The sequence below is a fragment of the Cydia pomonella genome, chromosome 27 (assembly GCF_033807575.1).
Source record: "Cydia pomonella isolate Wapato2018A chromosome 27, ilCydPomo1, whole genome shotgun sequence".
Taxonomy (NCBI): Eukaryota; Metazoa; Arthropoda; class Insecta; order Lepidoptera; family Tortricidae; genus Cydia; species Cydia pomonella.
The window spans coordinates 7,049,630-7,072,403 of record NC_084729.1 but is presented as its reverse complement, the minus strand read 5'-3'; the positions used below and the strand labels follow the sequence as shown (position 1 = coordinate 7,072,403).

General features: G+C 37.2%; 1 protein-coding gene across 2 annotated transcripts; it reads right to left on the bottom strand.

The window, feature by feature from the left end:
* Window positions 1–5,217: 5,217 nt before the first annotated feature.
* LOC133532811 (uncharacterized) lies at window positions 5,218–20,769 on the bottom strand. Of its 2 annotated transcripts, XM_061871661.1 has the most exons (5): window positions 20,065–20,769; window positions 15,332–15,460; window positions 13,178–13,384; window positions 7,497–7,646; window positions 5,218–6,167 (listed from the first exon to the last, which is right to left on the bottom strand). In XM_061871661.1, the coding sequence occupies exons 1-5, from the start codon at window positions 20,093–20,095 to the stop codon at window positions 6,148–6,150; spliced, it is 537 nt and encodes a 178-aa protein (XP_061727645.1). In that variant the 5' UTR covers window positions 20,096–20,769; the 3' UTR covers window positions 5,218–6,147. The 2 variants fall into 2 exon arrangements, with proteins under 2 accessions (XP_061727645.1, XP_061727643.1); XM_061871659.1 differs by lacking the exons at window positions 5,218–6,167; window positions 7,497–7,646 and having other exon boundaries at window positions 12,377–13,384.
* Between the last annotated feature and the right edge of the window lie 2,005 nt (window positions 20,770–22,774).

Here is a 22,774-nt window from a genome sequence, read left to right as displayed (position 1 = left end):
GTGATATCAAGTTTTTCAATCTCGTACCTTACTTAGGTAACTCAGCAAGCTTCGTTCCCTAAACACGGTACTTGACTGAAAAGCTCTCTCTTATATCACGATTGTATACCGTGACCGGCCAGCATGAAGCGCGACTTCAAGTATGGAGTTGGGCGTGCTTTTTATGCTTACTTTACTCTTTGGATGGGTGCGAGACCGCAAGTCATACTAACCGGTATGGACTGTACTATTTTGAGGGCCAGCCCCAAACCAATCCTGCGTTCGATTGCCGAGAGGTTTGACTGCCCATATTTGAGGCATTGTGATGATATGCATGTTTCTAGAAGTACTTATTATGTTTAACCATTAATTGGGTACTTCTAGAAACTTAGCTGTCTTAGTAATTATTTAGTGATAAGCTTCTACATATTAACATAGCTATAAGTGCATACTAACATATTTCTGAGTCTAAAGTTACTTGAATTAAATGATAAAATAAAATAAATAAATAAATATTTTCCGGAGTAATAATCATAACATAAAATTATTAATAATAGTAATTATTAATATATTCCCGAGTAATAATAATAGTAATTATTTAGTGATAAGCTTGTACATATTAACATAGCTATAAGTGCATACTAATATATTTCTGAGTCTAAAGTTACTTGAATTAAATGATAAAATAAAATAAACAAATAATTATTTTCCGGAGTTAGCACACAGTAAAGCAAGATGGGCCTACACTAATTTGTAGTAGGTAGGTATTTATATTCATATTCTTATTTAGTACAATTAAGATAATAATAATCAATTAATTACAGTAAAATAAAACATATAAAAATAATCAAAACAATTCAAATATCCAATAAATTAAATCATTATATAATAGAGTTTAAGACCTTACTCTTCTGACAAAAACCTCGGCCAATGGTCATATTTATTGTATGGACTAACGTTTATTTGACATGGCTATTTGTACGTTACCATACGTTACGTACATTTGATGTGCCCTAACCCTGCAAAAATTAGCAGACTGTTTTGTACAGAAAATTACAGACAGTCTCCAGTTGTTAAATCCTCCATCCAGTTGCACTTTATTATTATTATAAGCCCATATTGTCCCATTGCTGGGCAGAGGCCTCTCCCTTATTCTTCCACATGTCCCTATCCCTGAAAGTCTCCCACCAGTCTCTGTCAAAGGCGTCAAGCTCGCCCCGCCATCTCCGACGAGGTCTACCGTGACGCCTAACAATTTGTGGGACCCATAGGCCCCCCTATGGGTCCCACGGAGGTTGCACTAGCCTAATAACAAACGTAATAAATATAAGAGCCTCGGTAGAGAGTACTATTTTGAACTATTTGGCGTTAAAACTCTAGGTCCATGGGGTCCTAGCGCGCACAAGTTTGCAGAAATCGCTAAACGTCTGGTTGACGTAACTGATGACCGAAGAGCTGGCGGCTCCCTCGTACAACGTATCAGTATTGCAATACAACGAGGAAATGCCGCCAGCTTTCTGGGTACAATACTTCAAGGGCCTATTTTAGAGTAAGCTAGTTTCTCTGTATCCATTATGTATATTGTAAATAAAATATTTCACAATATGTGTACAAAACGCGAGAGTTTAAAGTTATACTTCGTCCCTCTGTCAAGACCGCTTTTCTAAGGAACGCGTGGAGGTATCAATTTATATCAAATAATTGGGGGCTAGCCAAGCTGACACTTTGTTGATAGAAAACGCCAAACTTAAATAATGTGTGGAAATTTCTCGACATTTCTCTCTGTTCTTATCGGTTATCGCGATACATTTTCTCGTTTCGCTTAGGCTGCGTTTCCTCCCGAGATGTGCGAGGATGCGTAGCGAGGGACGTGTTCAAGATCCAATAGAATATTGTCAACTATAGATGCGCTGAGCGTCATTATATTCGTTCATAAGAATAAGAATAAGAATAAGAAACCATTTATTGCCACTCAAAATACAATGTTTCACTTAAAAATAATAATAATAGGCATGCGCGGCAAAAGGAACGGACTCAGCGTACGCTGCGTCAGCCATTTTATTACAAATTGATTGCGCAGCGCTGATTTTCAGTCCGTCCCCTTCACTGAACCACATTGATATGACATGCAGGTTAATGGATTTTTTGTTCATAATGAACAAATCCCTCGCAATGCATACTCGCACATCTCTGAAGGAAACGCAGCCTAATATAGCTATGTTATTACGGAACCCTCGTTGCGCGAGACTGACTCGCACTTGATAGGCGTCTACATTTTAATTTGTATTAAATGTAAGCAGTTAATCAAACCAATATTTACTACCACTTTTGTATTTTAAATACTTTTTAATCATTTAATTTTAATTTAACGGTACTAAAACGCTGCGAAGCTGCTGGTGAAGCGCTGGTGGCCTCGCGGTAAGAGCGTGCGACTTGCAATCCGGAGGTCGCGGGTTCAAACCCCGGCTCGTACCTACCAATGAGTTTTTCGGAACTTATGTACGAAATATCATTTGATATTTACCAGTCGCTTTTCGGTGAAGGAAAAACATCGTGAGGAAACCGGACTAATCCTAACAAGGCCTAGTTTACCCTCTGGGTTGGAAGGTCAGATGGCAGCCGCTTTCGTACAAACTAGTGTCTACGCCAAATCTTGGGATTAGTTGTCAAGCGGACCCCAGGCTCCCATGAGCCGTGGCAAAATGCCGGGACAACGCGAGGAAGAAGAGGGTACTAAAACACTGTTTTTGCTTTCGTCTTGTGTTATGCAATGTATAACTAAAAAGCTTATTCTTTTTTTAATAAGAGGACGTGAATTATTCATTCATTTATTCTTTTAAAATTATGGCTTCAGTCCAGTGGGACTATTTCGCCAGTATCAAGGTATTAGGAGCTTTAAAACGACTAAAATTGTACGGTTAGTACAAGACAGTGTACGGTGATTTTATCAGCTCTTGTCATGGGCGCCGCCAGGATTACTTTCAGGGAGGTGCATAATAAATGGAATAGAAGAATTGATGCAGAAATTTATTTTTCTTGTGTAATATAGTTCCGAGTTATGCTATCCAAATCATTGCAGATTTATATTGGTCTAACTCTAATGCTGGTGCAGACGCATAAAAAAACATGTAATTTTTTTTATATATTTTCTTACCTGCCAGGGGGGTGCAAGTGCACCCCCTTGCACCCTGCTGCCGGCGCCCATGGCTCTTGTAAAGCAATAGCTGGACTTTACAAGTAGCACGTAGACTAGCTGTGACAAACCAAGCGATGGGCAAGGGCACTACCTTTTTTCGAAGCGCTACGTCGTTTTTAGGGTTCCGTAGTCAACTAGGAACCCTTATAGTTTCGCCATGTCCGTCTGTCTGTCTGTCCGAGGCTTTGCTCCGTGGTCGTTAGTGCTATACTATCCGCAAAACTATCTGGCCGGTCAGATCATAATGCCGTCTCTTTCACTCTTGGTTGGTCTTTACAAGGGTAAAGGAGATAGCATTATGATCTCAGTGGCCAGTTAGTTTTGCGGCAAGTATAGAAAGCTGAAATTTGGCATGGATATATAAATCAATAGAGCCGACAAAGTTGTATAATAAAATCTAAAATTTTGTTTTTTTTAGGGTACCTCCCCTTTACATAAAGTGGGGGTGTTTTTTTTTTTGCTTCAACCCTACAGTGTGGGGTATCGTTGGAAAGGTCTTTCAAAACTAATACGGGTCATCAACAAAAAAAAAAAGTGAATATGTTAGGAGAATTGCTCCGAAAGAAAAAAAAATTGTCCCCCCCTCTAAGTTTTGAACCATAGGTCCAAAAAATATGAAAAAATTCGTGGAAGAGCTTAAGAAAGACATTATATGAAAACTATAGCGGACATGATCGGGTTAGCTGTTTTTGAGTTATTGCAAAAAGTTTCCCCTTCATAGGAAAAAGACGTACTATCCACAGTTCATCCCTTGGTTAACAATCTACTATACTTTAAGCTCCAGTTTAGCTTATTGTGACGGAAGAGTATAACTACGGAAACCTACTCTGAGCATGGCCCGACATGTGTTTGGCCAGTTTATTTTAATCTATTTTACTCCATAGTTATATCCCGTATAGGTATACGACAGAGTTCAGTAAAAAAAACTACACAAGTGTTTGTATTAGTCGGTTTAATAGTTAATGTTGTAAGCATACCCTTTTTAGCAAGACGCCAATAAACATAAATACAATTTTAAATTTTCCTGGTGTTCATTCCCTTGGTGTTTGAAACAGTGATATAGGGTTATTAATAATATCTTACTGAGACATTTTTTTACACATTACTACAGAGGCCGGGACGAAAGGGGTTGTTGTCCGCTAATATTATAACTAGAGTAACCGGAACTCAATTTTCAACTCCTACGCTTACTCTGGTTATAACATTAGCTGAAAATCGTTGAGCATTACACTTTTTGTTTGCCGCGACATCTATTGTCGTGGATCAGTACTGAGAGTTCCGCTACTTGACGCGAGATGTAGACCACGAAAATAATAGTATTTTTGGTATCAAAACCGTTGTATGGAGTGAGCACTCTGGGCCTTCTGAATTCTCTTTGGTATAGTGCTTTTCTCAAACATGCAATGAAATAAACAACATAAAATCAAAGTTTTATTTTTGAAGAAGTTATAAGTAAACAAGACAAAAACTAAAACTAACGTGTGTATATTACTATTTAGCTATATTTTAACTGGGTTTTAATAGAAAACTGATACTTCATACATTTATATTTATTATCATGTTATCTACTTCAAAAAAGTACGAAAGCACGTTTCTGAACGAACCTTTAGAATTGACACTTGTCATTGTTGTAATTTTTTTGAATATGCATAGCGTAAATGATAAGATTCATATACTAGCCGTGTCTTATACAACCTCGACATTGGCAGAATCATTCATCAACACCTTGATGGAGCCATAACACGAAAAACTTATTGATTGCTTATTTTTGACGACCGGTTTGGCCTAGTGGGTAGTGACCCTGCCTACGAAGCTGATGGTCCCGGGTTCAAATCCTGGTAAGGGCATTTATTCGTGTGATTAGCATGGATATTTGTTCCTGAGTCATGGGTGTTTTCTATGTATTTAAGTATTTATAAATATTTATATATTATATATATCGTTGTCTAAGTACCCTCAACACAAGCCTTATTGAGCTTACTGTGGGACTTAGTCAATTTGTGTAATAATGTCCTATAATATTTATTTATTTATTTATTTTATTTATTAATATGCATAGTGGCAGAATGTCATGATGCCTGTGCCACAAATGTATGTGGAATGGAAATTAAAAAAGAGGACTTTGCCGGCCTAGGCCTGCAAGATTTGTATGAAATTCCATTAGCGATATCTTGTCCTAGCCACACTTGAGACGTCATACTTCGCAGCCTAAAATCAATATTTCATTGCATGTTTGAGAAAATAGTATTATCTATTACCTAAGAGGTGGCGTAAGGGGCATGGCACACTGCGTCTGATTCGCACTTCATCCAAGTTTGAGCGAGACAACGCTATGCGTGTATTATAGCGACATCCCGCTCGCACGTCAAATCGGAAGGACGGAAGATTTACGGGTTTTACGTATAATAATATTTCTGAAGTATACTTACTACATATAACTAGGTTCGCCATACGTATTGTACTGTCACCGTATTTAAGTGTCGCGTCCCAAATTTTTACCTGTCCCGCATGTATTTGCACCCTCCCCCCCCGTGATACCATTACTACCCCCAAAGGCGTTAGGCGTGGGCGACATGGGCCTCCGCCTACGGCCTCGCGCCTCAAATAAGTATAATATCTCGGACACAACGTAAAAATGTTCGTTATTTCTTGCGCCACCAGAGGGCCTCGCTACATGTACCTTGCCCACATAAAATTTTGGTCTTGCCCCGTCACTGACTACCCCATTGTTCCGTATCCGTTCCCAATAGTTATGGCAACCCTACATATAACTACTATAAACATTATTTTACAATAAACATAGTTATAAACACATGAAATTATTCTAACACCAAAAACCCCGGTGTATGCTCATTACATTAGCCTTAGATTAAAATGTGTAAAAATACGATAGTAAATCTGCAATTTTGGGTTAGCTCCCCCTTAAAGTCTATGGAGTTTAACAAATCTTGTGCTTCGAATAATTTCCAAAATTAGCGCCATTCGTCTTCCCCTGTAAATAAAAAAAAAAACACGAATACAGCAGTAATTTCTACACATTTCCATTAACGTAATCAATAATTTTAACCTTTTGAACGTTACATCATAAAAAAAAAACTTCACTGAGGCGCCAAGATCCCGGGTGCAAGCGAGCTAATGTAAACCTTACTCGAAAGTGTGAAGGTTACTTTGACAGCGTCCGCCATGACACCTATAGTTGTCCTTGGCGCTGTGGGCACAATTAGCTACGACGACTTTAGGTGTTCATGGCATTCAAAAGGTTTATAGATATAGCAAGTTTTGGTTTATATGTGATAAGTTGATAACTATAATTAAAAGAGACTATTTGTACTTTTTTTATTGCATCGTCTTGGATTTCACGGGCCTATAAATACCGGGGTTTTGAATAGGAAAATTTGTGTGTATCATTCGGTGGCAAAATTTATTTAACCCTTGTGCCTTGAAACCCTAGCAACGCTTGAGTTTCAATTTTGGAATCTTTCCCTTGCTCTGCTGCACGCTAGGTCTAGCGGTAAGAGCGTGCGACTCGCAATCCGGAGGTCGCGGTTTCAAAACTTCAAACCCCGGCTCGTATCAATGAGTTTTTCTGAACACACGTACGAAATATCATTTGTTATTTACCAGTCGCTTTTCGGTGAAGGAAAACATTGTGAGGCAACCGGACTAATCTCTAGGCCTAGGTTTAACCTCTAGATTGGAATGACGGCAGTCGCTTTGGTTAAAAATACTGCCTACGCCAATTCTATTGATTAGTTGACAAGCGGACCCCAGGCTCCCATGATCCGTGGCAAAATGCCGGGACAGCGCGAGGAGCAGCTCTTTGGCTCTTATTTATGGTAAAATTTTATCAGTGTTTAAAAACTGATGGTAAATACTTGTTTTACAGGATTTGTCTATACCCGGATCCCTTTGTTTGACATAATTATTAAAAGTCATAATGTAATGATAGTCATATTATCATTAGTCATAACTCTGAAACCTTTACAGGTTAACTTTTCAGGAATTTCCTTAGGTTATCCTATAGATAGATTAGGTTAGGTTAAGTTTGTTTTATGGCAATCCTGAAAAGTTACGCGTTTCTGAGAAAAACCAAATTATGACTAATGAAAATGCGGGCAAACAATACATTATGGCTTAAAACTTTATGGGAAACAATAGAGACCCGTCTATACCATCCCATTACTGGTGCCTGTTCCATTATAGGGGTGTTTACTAAAGTTGTATATTATAATTGTTGATGTTCTTTTTGTTTGTATGTCAATTCCATGTTGATGATTTGCTGAATAAATGTTGAAGTTTGAAGTTATTATGAGTGACTTACGTTCCTCCCATCTCTCAGGATAAATTTCTCTGGAGACCAGGAACTTCTTGATGGTGTCGCGCAGCAGCCAGTGGAGCGAGGACGTCTTCCAGTGTGTGTAGCGCTCCTTGAACAGGTCTATCAGCGACAGGAACTCCATGTAGTCACTCACTATTGATGTACCTCATTTTAAATTAAATAGTGAAAAATTCAGTATTCGGCAGGGACCACAGAACTAAGTATATCGAGGTAGAAGAAAAAAGTGTATGTCTCTTCAAAGCAGTTGATCTAAAACCCCTTTCATTTGGTTTTTTGAGTGCTTCAGAATACAGGTAAGCAGTTGTCTATTCGAATATCTGATACCCATTCCTAAACGCTTACCCCTTGCATATAAAAATAGGATCAATATTGCAAATTTATGTATAAAGTGAAGGACTGGGTGTCTAGCCCGTTGACAGCACAGGTATCGATAATAAGGACATAAAAAAAGCGTTGGCTAAAAACTTCGATACTGAAATTTGCTGCAAATAAATAGGGCGTTTGAGATATTAATCTACTAATAAATTATAAGGTGAAATAAGGTCATAAAAAAGCGTTCGCTAAAAAATGCGATACTTAAATTTGCTGCAACTAAATAATGCGTTCGCTATATTCATCTAACAAATCCTCTAATTACGTCTTAGTGAGAGTAAAATAGAAAGATCCCCGCAATTTGCGAATCTTTCTCTTAGGAATAGGATAGTGAGGCTGGCCCAGCGTAGGCAAGTCCTAGGGGCGCATTTATGCGTTAGAGCAGCGGTTCCTAACTTGGGGTAATTACCCCCGTAGTGGTAAATCTGGTATTTTACGAAGGTAATAAGCTCAATTAAATATAGCAGAAATTAGACCTGTAAGAAAGAATATTGATATTTATTGGGAGTAGGGGTAAAATCGGGTTCCCTAGTTAGTCATAGGGGTGGCAGAACTGACAAGGTTAGGAACCACTGCGTTAGAGGGAGCAAGTGATATTGCTATCTCATTTCACCGCATAGCTGCGTCCCTTAGATTGGCCTACGCTGGGCCATCGTGTAGAGGACCCCTTAAAACTGAATAAATGTATGGCTCCGCTGTTCAGAGTTTATAAAAACTAAATTGACAAAAAAACATAATTATCGAATAGGATGGTCCAACTTTGTATGTAGAAAAAGTTGAAAGGATTTTATCTTCACATGGCTCCCTTTATAGAACAGTAATCTATGTGCCAAATTTGAACTCATTTGCGAATGATTAGGTGGTCGCTATGATTTTATGATTTTCAATATCCTCATACAAATAAAAAAATGCAAAGTTACCTAAAACAAAAAAAAAACGATTGGCATCTTTTTTAGCATACTTATAAATAATAAATAAAACGAATAAAGAGCCCTTAAAGACATTTCCAAAGAAGAATTATTGATGGGTCAATTTATTTTCATACTATTTTGTATAGCAGTATTGTTTCATTTATAGCGACCTCTAAATAATGTTAATTGCTTTTAATTTTTTATAGATACTTTTTCGTGTATCAGAATTTAAAAAGCCCGCAGGGAAAAGGAATTTTCATTAATTATTAAATAAGAAAACTTTGTAGACACTTAAATTTACTGCCATCTTTGGACACATGATTAAAACTTTTGGAACGTTATGGTGCCATCGCTCAAAACGATGCTGTCAATCATTTGGCCTTTTATCTATTAGATGGCGCCACTTTTAGGTCTTTAACAATTTTAACATATATTAGTAAACGAATAAGGATCAAAAAGATCATCAAGGAAAGGAAAGTCAAATGGCGTTCTACAAATTTTTATCATGTGTCGAAAGATATAGTAGCAATTTTATTGTAGTAACAAAATTTTGTTTGACAATCCACCTCCATTTCAAATTCTCTTTGCCAACGCCTACAAAATGGGAAGGAAAGAGAAAATACTCCCTTTCCCGTTTCCAAACGCCCACAGTTAGTCGGTCATCCCCTGAATGGTAAAAGTAGAACCACCTCCATCTTCGTCGGCAGAAGAAGGGCCATCAGAGCTTCACTCTATAGTGTTTTATCTCTATAGGATTTGGCAATTTAATCCGCTAAAACATCATTTTGCTACATCGAATACATTGACTAAAATATCAACAGAAAATATATAATAAATCTTCGGAACATTGTGTTCCTGCAAATTTGTGCCCTGAATTTTTGTAGACAAGATCGCTGGCTCTTAGTAATCTATATGCACCAAAATTTTCTAAATGAATGCCACGAACCGTACCGAAACTTTCTGCGGCGACTGCACGCAGGAAATATTCTAAAAAACCGTTTCCCTCTTTTAGCTATGATATATATTTTTTTTATTAAGGCAATATAACATACATTTACGTTTAAACTTCTATTCCTAATATAATATCAATATTCCAATCTACAACTACGTCTCTATAGCAAAGCCAAAGTTAATAAATTAATCTAAATGCAAAAACTGCTCAGATTTTTTAAAAACATGAACCCGTTTTCGCCTGCGCAACTGTCCGTCTCCTTGAACTTTAACGGTCGTAAAGAAAGTTGAAACAATAAAACTGAAACGAATACGCTTTGCTCGCGCTTCGTGCTCGCTTGATCAACAATACGAAATTTAAATACAAAAAAAATACAAAATGTTACAATTCAGGGAATAGATCCAGGGTCCTCTTCTCTCTCCCTGTTACAAAGCTTAGTCAATAAAAAATAGGAAATTAAAGTGCAAAAAAAAAACAAAAAAGATTTCATTGTTCGGGATTTGAGCCCGGAACCTCATGATTGTAAAGCTAGTGTATTCTAATTGAGCCACGAATGGATATATGTGACACGGTGAAATTAGGCTACTTATTCTCGAGTAAAACCTAAATATCTAAATACCCCCTAAACGAGCGTTCTAAAATATCTGAATTTTTCGCAAATCACTCTGTAACCATGTCTCACAAGGAGGAAACTCTTATGATATCGATACGGCTATTTGTTTAGGCGCGACGTACCATGACTCCGCCATTTTGAAAAAATTCCAAAAACTGGATCGACAAAAAAATTCTATTTGATCGTAGAATATGGTCGCAAAATTTCACGCGAATCGGTTGAGAATTGCGACCTGTAGAGGAGAACATCCGGACATACGAAAGCAGATTGCGCGAGTCAAAACGTAGACCTACGCTACGCTTCGGTCAACAAGAACGAAAGAAGAGAGCACAACTCATGCTAGGCCAGAGGCCTAATGCATAATAAAATACAAGCTAATACTATTAAGAGTATTAACGCCACTCGCACCAATTACTAACCCGGGGTTAATCGGTTAAATCTGGAGTTACTATGGTTATTAGTACATTTTTTTAAATTTATTTATCATAAAGGTACATAACATTGTGACACAACTTTATTCCTCACCAAACTGCGATCGCAGTTTTTTGGCGAGATAGCGCTCATTCTTACATTTTAATATCTATGCTATGCACTTAACACTAAGCTTAGGTACTATGTGTAAAGCAAACATGCATGGCGATAGCTTATAAATATAAAAACATGCGCGCGTTGCTCACTTGACGTCCCCGCCGTTACGTAGGTACCTACTGTCATGTACGTCAAAATGCAGTCTCTAAGGAATGTAAACATGATAAGATGTACGTATAAACGAATCTATGTATGTTTGTCTGTAAACTTATATTACCTACACCTTTTTAAAATTCGAAATTAATACAAAAGCAACCCTAGCGATTCGGGCAAGTTTAGGTATGTATTTTCAAGAACGGCGGGAACGGACCTTCTGTTTATTTTTTATTTTGTGCCAATAGTCACTGGTAATTTAACAATTCAAGTTAATTTGAAAGCAATATTATTAGAGTAAATGTTCCAATACCGTTTTTTTAAGTTTAAATTTCGTTTTGTTTCTTCCCTTAACAAGCTGATTTTATCATACAACTTTGGTATCAAAAAGATATTAGTTCTTTTGCCATAACAGTTTTTAGCAGTGCTTTGTACAATTATTTTAAGTCTTATGCTCTTTGTTTTATATTTACTTTGTTTAAGCACCTTAAATTTATCATCAAAATGATTTTCTACCGCTACCATATATTGCACCTTTTGATTTATAGGAAGTATTTTACATATCTTGTACATTTTGTCGTAATTTCCTTTTAGCTTATTTTTTTTATTATCTACGTATTTCATAGATTTAAACTGTATTTTTTTAATTTCGTCTAAATAATTATGAAAAGTTCGATCATAAACACGAAGACCATAGCTAATTATTGAATCCACTAACGCGTAATAAACTGCGCTGCGCTGGAAGAGATCCCATACAGGGATAAGTTCGCCTTTGTTGTATTTAATATACTCTGTAACTGTGTTTTTCGTGCTTTTATTTTTATGTACAATAAAGTATATACATACATACATAAACAACGAAGATTGTCTTTTTATTAACTAAGCTATTTAAGTTAACTTGACACTGGGTTAACGGTTTAACCGGTTAAACCCCAGTTAGTGGGATTGTGTAAGTGGCGCTTAGTAATTTTAGTAAGACGCTGGTGGTCTAGCGGTAAAGAGCGTGCAACTTTCAATCCGGAGGTCGCGGGTTCAAACCCCGGCTCGTACCAATTAGTTTTTCGAAACTTATGTACGAATTTTTATCGTATCGTATTTGTAATTGTATCATTTAATATTTACCAGTGAGGATACCGGACTAATCCCAATAAGACCTAGTTTACCCTCTGGGTTCCAATTCTTGGGATTAGTTGCCAAGCGGACCCCAGGCTCCCATGAGCCGTGGCATAAATGCCGAGACAACGCGAGGAAGTAGTAGAAGAAGACTATTAGTGATTTTACATACAAAATCACTAATAACAAGGATTGACTAAGTACGTATAGGCCATTAGACAAATATGAAACAATGAGGTGGTCTATCACATATATTTTTTAAAACTATATTTCCATAGACTATGTTTGGGCGGAAAAATTCACTTTATTTTTAAATTTACTTTTTAATGAATAGATTTCAACTCTGAAAACGTCGGCGTGGGCTAAGGGCGATTTACGCATACCTATTTTATACAACATTCTTCATTTTATACAACGTTAAGATTTTTTTAATAAGTAAATTTTAAAACTGAAAGTAAATGTTTTCCAGCCAATCATTGTCTATGGAAATATAGTTTTAAAAAGTATATGTGATAGGCCACCTGTTTGTTTCATATTTGTCTATTGCAAAACTTATCTAGTGACCTATGTACAGTCAGCGTCAAATACTTCGTAGCAGTCAAAGTGGCCAAATAGTTCGGTACACCATACTAAATATATGGTGTAGGTACCGAACTATTTGGCTACTTTGACTGCTACGAAGTATTTGACGCTGACTGTACAGGCTTCCCAATATTCTCTCATACTTTTCAGATGGCCAAACCATCGTAGACAATGTGATTTAGTTCCACCCAGAGGATCATTTGTCCATACGAACCTACTCGACTCTTTCCTCTGCGGTTTTTTGATCCTAGAGCCATTATTTTTCAACACAGAATAAAAGTATCAATATTTGTGTCAGATTGTTTTGTGTGCGTGTGTACGCGCGAGTGTGTGTATATGTGCTCGCGCGCGTGTGTGTGTGTGTGTGTGTGTGCGTGTGCGTGTGTGCGTGCGTGCGTGCGTGCGTGCGTGTGTGCGTGTGTGTGTGTGTGTGACTCACACATGAACTGCAGCATGCCGACGACATCCGAGCGCAGATTCCTCTCCTGCTCTATTATATAACTTATCTGCGAGGTGTTCTTGTACAAAGAACACATGTGATCGAACTTGTTGCCGATGGCGGTGTATATGCGCCCGGCGCCGAAGTCCATGGTTCCGTAGTAGTAGCGCTCAATGCGGCGGACGTCACGCATTTTCAAGTCCATATCTGGAAGCAGTTTATATATCTCGAGTTATTAACTTCTTCCCGCCGTGTTCCTAATTGATACTTTGGTATCGATCTCTTTGACATTCGACGAGAAAACCAAAAGATTTTCATTTACCTCGTAAGATCTGGAGTCGTGTGAACTGGTTGAGAACAGGTCATATCAAAGGAGCGCCGGCCGCTTCTCTAGACATGCCGCGCTTAACGATATTCTCCGCCGCCCGGTCTCTTGCCAGCGTCAATGTGCCAGCACTTCTTGAGCCTGCTGGTATTGTAAGAGACGATGGCAAGAGACCGGACGGAATGTCACTGATTCCGTGGAAGATGGGACGGATGGTGATGTGGACACTCCATGACACCCCAGCCTCGTCCCATCTCCACGGCACAACTGCAAAAGCTGCAAATGGTCGAGTCCATCTCGTGGTAAGCTGGGTATATTGTATTAAATTTCTTTTGTAGCATTATACCTACTTTTAGTACTTTTAAAGCTTGCCACGAATAAAATATCCCATCAAAAACATCTCATTCAAATATTGCCAAGACGGAACCTCGGCTCGCACTGCAAAAATAAGACTCACACTGTCAAAAAGTTATCAGATCTCTTGTAGAGCCAAGCTTCTAACTCTATAAGTCCCAACTTCACAAACTCTACACCTTAGTTTTGACTAATATCATATCAAATCATATCATATATTTTGATATATGGCTTGGCCGTTACACTCTACACCTCTGAGCCGAGAAGTATTAAATTCCTCCTAAATTGTAGGAGGGTAAATTACCCAATATGGGATCGGCAAGAAACTCGGCGGGACACATCTTTTCAAAGCATTACTTCTTAGAAAACTCTGTGCGAGTCTCACGAGATATATTATATATTATATGTTGTTGGCAGTTGGAATTTCTACCACCTACCCTCAGGCGGTCTGTAATTATATGTAGCACAAACTTTTAACGTGAGCTCTGTGAGGTAAATCGTATCTGAAGAAGCCCAAACTTTCTATTTTGTGTAAAAAACTAAACAAACTATAAGTTAGTTCTTGTAGTTTAGTTATTGTGTATTTTGAAATTGAAATTGTATCTCTTAAGTTTCGACATATGCACAGAAAGTGCTCATTCCCGCACGGGTGCGGGAAAGTAGCACCATATGTACTGTGATAGTACATTACGATACAAGTGCGAAAAATAAGAAATTCACAAAAAATAGGAAAATCGACACGAGTTGCGAATTACCTATTCACACATGTATCGTACAACGTTTTACAGTACACAGTAATGTTCGACACAGTAACGTAATATGCTAATTTTCGCACTAGTGCGGTAAAGTAGCACTATATGTACTGTAAAAGTATTTTATATGATACCACAGGCGTTAGGTTTATGAAAAAAAACCATACATAAAAAATCCTGAGTCATTTTTTTGAGCTATTTATTTTAAGAACTGCGGGTCAGCAATTTTGTTTTGACCTCTAGTAAGCGTTTGCTAAACGCTTACTAGAGGTCACATTATTTCTAAGTTTTGATTTCAAAGTTTGACATTTGTGGTTGTCGTTTTAGTCTACGGAATAAAAAAACAGACTTTAGGATATTGTTTTCTTTATTTTGAATAATATTATATCAGTTTTAAATGATTTTATGTTTTAAATGTAATTAATGTGTATACTTGCATGTGGTTTTAAAATAAATAAAAAATAAATATATAAACTCCAGGTTTTACTGGTTAACCTTGGGTTAGTGATTGGTGCAAGTAGCCCTTAGGCGACTATTTAGTAATTCACGCGTATTGTGTTTAGTGTGTGTGTGTGTGTGTGTGTGTGTGTGTGTGTGTGTGTGTGTGTGTGTGTGTGTGTGTGTGTGTGTGTGTGTGTGTGTGTGTGTGTGTGTGTGTGTGTGTGTGCGCGTGTGTGTGTGTGTGCGCGCGTGTGTGTGTGTGTACTGTGTGCGTGTATATACCTTTGACAAACTCCAAGGTCATATGGATGATGGCGCTGACCTCCTTGCGTATCCAGTCCTTGCTATTAGAGGGGATCCGAAGTGCGGGCTTGTCGGGGGCTCCGTGGGCAATCAGCGGCACACCACACACTGTAGCAATTTAATTAAATAGGGAGACTTTTAATTGGGGGCAAAAGAAGATATATTATATTTTAAACCCCGACGCAAGAAGAGGGGTATTATGAGTTTGACCGATATGTGCCTGTGCCTGTCTGTGCTACTATGTTAACGGCACCAATCATGAAACATTTACGAGAAAATTTAGAGTATTTTTGATATTTCACCGACACCTGTAAAATGTCTACCGCTTTACGCTTTAAAAGTTGAATGTCCAATTCGTCCTTTATGTTTTCTATGTATTTAATGAAAGCTACAACAATTGGTTTCAATATTATTAAGCAATTAAAACTGTGGTTTTTTGCTCCAGTCATGGGATGTATGGTACCATTCATTTTCAAACTAACAAATATCAATGTAGAGAGTATTTAGAAATTAAGCCCCTTACTTTTTTAAATGACCTTAAAACTGAATATCACTTTGAAGTCTGTGGTGTTAAGATATTGGATTTTGATTGTATAATAATCTGTGTTTATAGAATCCCCAATTATAACACTGCAATATTTTTGAAAAAACTAGATAATCTGTTACAAATCATTAAGAAAAAAGCAGTTAACGTCATTATTGCAGGTGATTTCAATATTGATTTGTTGCAGCCAACACAATCACTTCATGAGTTCCAGAGAATTATCCAAAACCACAATTTTCATATTCATATTACAAAACCCACACGATTAAATACTTGTATTGATCAAATAATATCCAACATACCATATGCTACAGGTGAAGTTCTTCCTTTGGGTCTATCAGATCATGATACCGGCCAGCTACTTCGTATACCAGTACGCGAAAAGCATATTCCCCCCTCTTACAAATATATAAAAACACGAGACTTCAATCGTGACAATTTAATAAAGTTTTGTCAATGCTTAGAAAGCCTATCCTGGAGGGAGGTTTATACAGAAGTAAATGCCGATACTGCATTTAATAACTTTTATGAGACGTATACCTTGCTTTTCAATTTATGCTTCCCAATTTCCATAGCTAAAGTCAGATGTTCTGGTAAAAGTACGAAATGGATAACGAAAGGTATAAGAAATGCATTTAAAACAAAACGTAGATTAAGATACTTATATTACAAAAGTAAAACAACTCAAGATAAATTAAACTATAATAGATACAGTAATTTGCTTAAAAAATGCATAAGTAAGTAAGTAAGTAAGTAAGTAAGTAAATATTCTTTATTGTGCACCATACATTTAAAAATAGACAGGAAATGAAAAAACACGTAAAAGTTAGGTAACAACAGGCGGTCTTATCGCTAAGAAGCGATCTCTTCCAGACAACCTTTGGGTAGCAGGAAACAATGAACTTACAACATTGAACGGGTAGTGCCGATATACATACATATAATTCAACAAAATGAAGACGCAAACAATACATACCTACATACTAATAAAATAAATACATATATACATACATACATTATATATTATACAATCATAAATAAAGGCAAGTTAAGGCAGCGAAAGGTAGTGAGTCTTCAAAAGATTTTTGAAAACGGGAAGGGATTTAGCACGTCTAATGTCTAATGGCAAAGCATTCCACAACCGAACAGCACGAAAAGAAAAAGAGTTGCTATAAAATTTTGATGATGAAGGTGGTGGAGCAAGGAGATGCATCTCCGCACAGCGGACCGAGGAAAGATAATTGAAACGCTTTTTAAGATATAGAGGGGTGGAGGGGTTGAAAAGAATGTTATAAAGAAGTACAAGAATATGAGAGTTACGGCGATGACGAATAGGGAGCCACTTGAGCTGGGTACGAAATTCAGAGACGTGGTCATATTTGCGTAATCCAAATATGAATCTTATACAGACGTTTTGAAGGCGCTCAAGTTTATTTAGCTGGTCCTCTGTAAGATCAAGATAGCAAATATCGGCATAATCCAATATAGGGAGAAGAAGAGATTGAGCAAGCGCAATTCTGGTAGCGAGCGGCAAGAAGCTACGAAGCCTGCGAAGTGACCCCAGAGAAGCAAACATCTTCCTACTGATCTCACTTATCTGTGGTACCCAAGACAGTGTGCGATCAAATATAACTCCAAGATTTTTTACCTGGCACGATAATGGAACCGGGACACCATCAAATACTATGAAAGGTAAGTTAAGAAAGTCAATCCGAGAAATGAGTTGAGAGCTGCCTAAAATTATAGCTTGCGACTTACACGGATTAACTTTCAGCCCATAGCGTTTGCTCCAACTGGAAATGTGTTCCAAGTCCCGATTTATGGAGCCGATACTCTTAGGTAGATCGTTAATTACGCATTGAGAGTAAATTTGGAGGTCGTCGACGAATAGATAATAAACTGCATTAAGACGAATAGATAATAAAGCTTCTATTTACGGCTCAAAAAATGTCACCAAAACCAGTTGGAACATCATAAATAAAGATATGGGTAAACTAAACAATAGGAAAAAATATATTAATAAGATTATTGTTAATGACACTGTGATCGAGGGACCCGTCAATATAGCCAACGCATTTAACAATTTCTTTATCAATACCACAAACAACGCTACTTTTGACTCTCACTTGTTACAATATAACTACCCTATGAATAGTAATTACGCAAATATGTTCCTATCGCCTACAAGCTCAAACGAGGTGTCAGAAATAATAAAAAAATTGAATAATACTCGATCTGTTGGATATGACGATATTCCAACTGATATACTTAAGTCGACCTGTGACTTAATTGCCCCTGTGTTATCTTACCTAATAAACCTGACATTTCTTCAAGGCACTTTTCCAGATAAACTAAAGTTATCAATTGTCAAGCCTATCTACAAGAAAGGGGACATTGTAAAGGTAGATAATTACAGACCTATTACACTTATTCCAATCTTAGCCAAAATCTTGGAAAAAGCTATGCACAAAAGATTAATGGTGTTTGTAAATAAATACAAAGTATTGAGTATCCAACAGCATGGCTTTCAAAAAGGAAAATCTACCACCTTAGCGGCTTTTAACGTTATAAATAATATAATTAATAATGTAGATGAAGGAAATCAAACAGTGTCAATTTTTTTCGATATGAGTAAAGCTTTCGACCATGTTTCTCATGACCTCCTTCTAAAGAAATGTGAAGTATATGGTATTAGAGGTGTAGTTAAACAATGGATCGAAAGCTATCTCACCAATCGACGTCAAATGGTGGAAATTATAAATGTTAATTGCGATAAAAAAGAAGAGAAATTCCAATCGGAAACAAAATTTAATAGAGTAGGAGTACCACAAGGGACTATATTAGGGCCTTTTCTTTTTTACTTTATGTGAATGATTTGCCATTAATTACTTCCTATGATTGCACACTATTTGCAGACGATATATCAGTAGTTATCCCTGCTAATAATAGTCACAACTACAATGACTCAATAAATAATACCATTGTGGATATAATACAATGGCTTAAAGCTAATAATCTGCAAGTCAACCTGGAAAAAAACCAAGTATATTCAATTTATCAACCAAAGGGGGAAAAAGAAGAATCTCACTGTTTCATATAATGATCACAGTTTAAAAGAATGCGATAGCACTACTTTTCTTGGTTTCGTGCTGGATGACCATTGTAGTTGGAAACTGCATGTTGATAAGGTTTGCTCTAAAATTAATCGGTTTGCGTATGTTTTATGGCGACTCACAAGAGTAGCGGATAAAAAAAACCGCCTTAAGAGCATACCACGGTTTTGTAGCGTCCAACTTGCGATATGGGATATTAATATGGGGAAATTCTGTACACATTCATCGTACTTTTGTAGCGCAAAAGCAATGTGTGAGAGCAATAGCTAACATTCACATACCAACATCCTGCAAGGAATATTTTATTAGCTTACAATTACTAACAGTACACTCAATGTACATTTATGAAGTGTGTATATTTGTTAAGATGCACAATGAAATGTTAAAAAAAAAAAGAGATATAACAAACATTAACACGCGATATCCGGATAGACTTGTGCTTCCAAAAATGCACACTGCAATGAGGGGTAGAAATTGTTATGCCATGTGTATTAAGATATTCATCAATCATCTGCCAGAGAAATTAAGGGAACTACCCCTCAAAAAATTAAGACACAAACTTTTTACTTGGCTGGTTAACAAATGTTTTTATAGTACCACTGAATATTTTGCTAATGGAAGTATTTAATAGGTTATTAGCAAGTAAGCTAAAAATGTAAAATTTGCATGACTTATTTTAAGTCTAGATATATGGACCTGTATAAATTAGCCTAAGATCTGTTAGTACTATATCTATTGCAAATAAAGATTTATGATTTATGATTTATAATGAATCTCTTTGGCTCTTCTTTATGGTAAAATGTTGCCAGCGATTAAAAACAGATGGCAAATACTTTTTTTACAGGATTTGTCTATAACATCCGATTATCGGCGCCTGTTCCATTATAGGGGTGTGTACTATAGTTCTTAAACGGATATACTGATTTGGATGTACTTTTTTTATTTGAAAGTAAGTTTTCTAGCGGTGGTTTTACATGACATTTTATAAAATTCATCAATTACATTGCGTCGGGGGTTTTTAATTTTATTTATTTATATTTCTTTGTTTTACTTACTTAATAGTAGTCCCAGTGTTAGAAATTTCATTCCGAATTAAGTAATATAGGAGTTAATAATTCTGTATATTTCTTATTAATTTTAGTCGAAATTAGTAGCCTTTATTAATTGCCATCATATCACTACCTAATAAATAGTACAAGTGTAGTTTTTTAAGTTTAAACTGTTTTATATTTGAGTTTACAGAATTAGTGTTTAATACTATTTACTTCATTTTATAAAGTTTTCAATTATTCTCAGTAGGTAGGCATAACATTTCATTCTTTAATGTGGAATTTTAATGCTTATTAATTAAGTTATGATGCATAAAATTCGTAAGTGGATACATGTAGGTAATAGATATTTATAATGTGATCGGTTTTCAAATAAAATTCTTTCATAATCGAACGAAACAAACGTATGTAAATACTAATAGCCACGCACTTTAAAAACAATTTAAAGATAATAGGTATAACGGTTTCGATAAAAAAACACTGAAAACGACCTTAAAAGATATTTTTAACTCAACAACTCGAACAAGAGTACTTTGTCGTCTAAAAACAGTGAGCAAAATTCGGCGTTGCTGCAAGATTGAGATAAATTGACCTCGAGGAGAACAAACAGGTTCCACTGTACTCGCTGTCCAGTCCATTTACACAGATATTTGTTCCTAAGTATTCGTTTATGTATTATAAATGTAGTTCTTGTCAGAGAGCCCACAACCACCCCACAACACAAGCGTTCTTGAGCTTACTGTACGTCTTAGTGAAATTGTGTAACAATGTCCTGCAATATTTATTAATTAATTTAAGATAACACGGTCTCAATCACGTGTTTTAGTCACTGGCGCGGCATTTTGCGGAGAGCCCAGGTCTCCACTCTCCATTTCTCCAAGCACCAAGAGTGCATGAGCGAGTAGCGTTCACGATGGGCGCGAGTCGCATACAGCCGACTGCTGTACACTTGGTGCTGGAAAATGGAGACCTAGGCTCTCCGAAAAATGTCTCGTTACATAGTGTTTTAACACACGTGAGTGAAACCGTAATATTATCTTAATGTTAGTATTTCTCCCAGTCCAGGAGCATGAAGCCATCTTCCAGAGCAGCGGTGAACAATTTGGGGGATATGACATTCCCTTGCCTCACTCCTCGCCGCAATTGGATAGGCTTGTTGTCCCGATCCTGGAGACGAACTGTCATTGTGGCGTTTTCATACAAACTACGGACTTGGCATATTAACGGCGAATATATGACCAACTTCCGTTCTACCCGACGTTGTGATTGCTTAGACCTTGGAAGACCTCGGCAAAATGCTCAACGACCTCAGTAGAGCCCCTAAACAAGTGGGTCTAAGGATGAACATGGAGAAGACGAAAATTATATAGAACTCCCATGTTGTACCCACTCCTTTGAAAGTTGGAGAATCTACGCTAGAAGTTGTTGACGACTATATACATATATACATGGGACAAACAGTCCAGTTAGGTAATTAAGAAAGAGGTTGCTCGTCGAATCCAACTTGGATGGGCAGCATTTAGTTTTAAGACGAAATTCTTCAAACAGAGTGTGGTGCCAGTGATGACGTACGGCACAGAAACGTGGTCGCTGACAATGGGCCTCGTAAGAAGGCTCAAGGTCAATCAAAGAGCAATGGAGCGAACTATGCGCGGAGTTTCCCTGCGTGATCGAATCGGAAATGAGGAGAACCAATGTTGTCGACATAGCTCAGAGAATTGCCAGACTTAACTGGCATTAGACGGGCCACATTGCTCGCAGAACCGATGGCCGCTGGGGCAGAAAGATTCTCAAGTGGCGACCATGTACCGGAAGACGTAGCGTGGGAAGGTCCCAGACCAGGTGGACCAACGATCTAAGTGGCGGGAAACCGTCGGTTGAGGGCAGCGAATAACCATTCGTTGTGGAGATCCTTGGGGGAGACCTTCGTCCAGTGGTGGACGTCTTTCGGCTGTGATGATGGTGATGATGATAGTATTTCTCACGAAAGTCTAATTTCGATTATTCATTAATTAATTGATTTAATTAATTCTGTCCTTTACACTTCAACTTGGACTCAGGGACTTCTAAATTCGCAACATATGTTAGACTCGTGGTTTACTAAAGTATTAAAGAAAAAATGCAAAGTTCTCATAAGATGTTCTAGGTATTTTTTCCTGCACGAGCATTGCCAAACCTTCTTATAGTTTCGATTTCTATGACACTTGAAACAGACACCAATGAGTGACATAAATGTTAAGTCTAATCTGAATGGGAACTTTATGAGTGGAAACTTGCATGACATTTTTTTCTGCAACTTGCTTAATGCTGGTTTATAGAGTCTTTTGTTTGCTCCTGACTCAAAAAGAGCACTCGAAGTAAAAAGTAATTGCGTTTTTACTCTTGTAGCACAGACAACTTAACAGTTAGTACATATAATGGTACTTTACTTTTTTTTTCTTACCTACCTAACTATAACTATTACCTAAGTACTATGTATGTACAACATAGCCAAAAAATATTTACCTTTACCGCACTAGTGCGAAAATTAGCATATTACGTTACTATGTCGAACATTTAAAGGGCCATATGTACTGTAAAACGTTGTACGATACATGTGCGAATAGGTAATTCGCAACTCGTGTCGATTTAAAACACTCCCTTCGGTCGTGTTTTAATTTATCGCCACTCGTTTCGAATTTCCTATTTTTCGCACTTGTATCGTAATGTACTATTA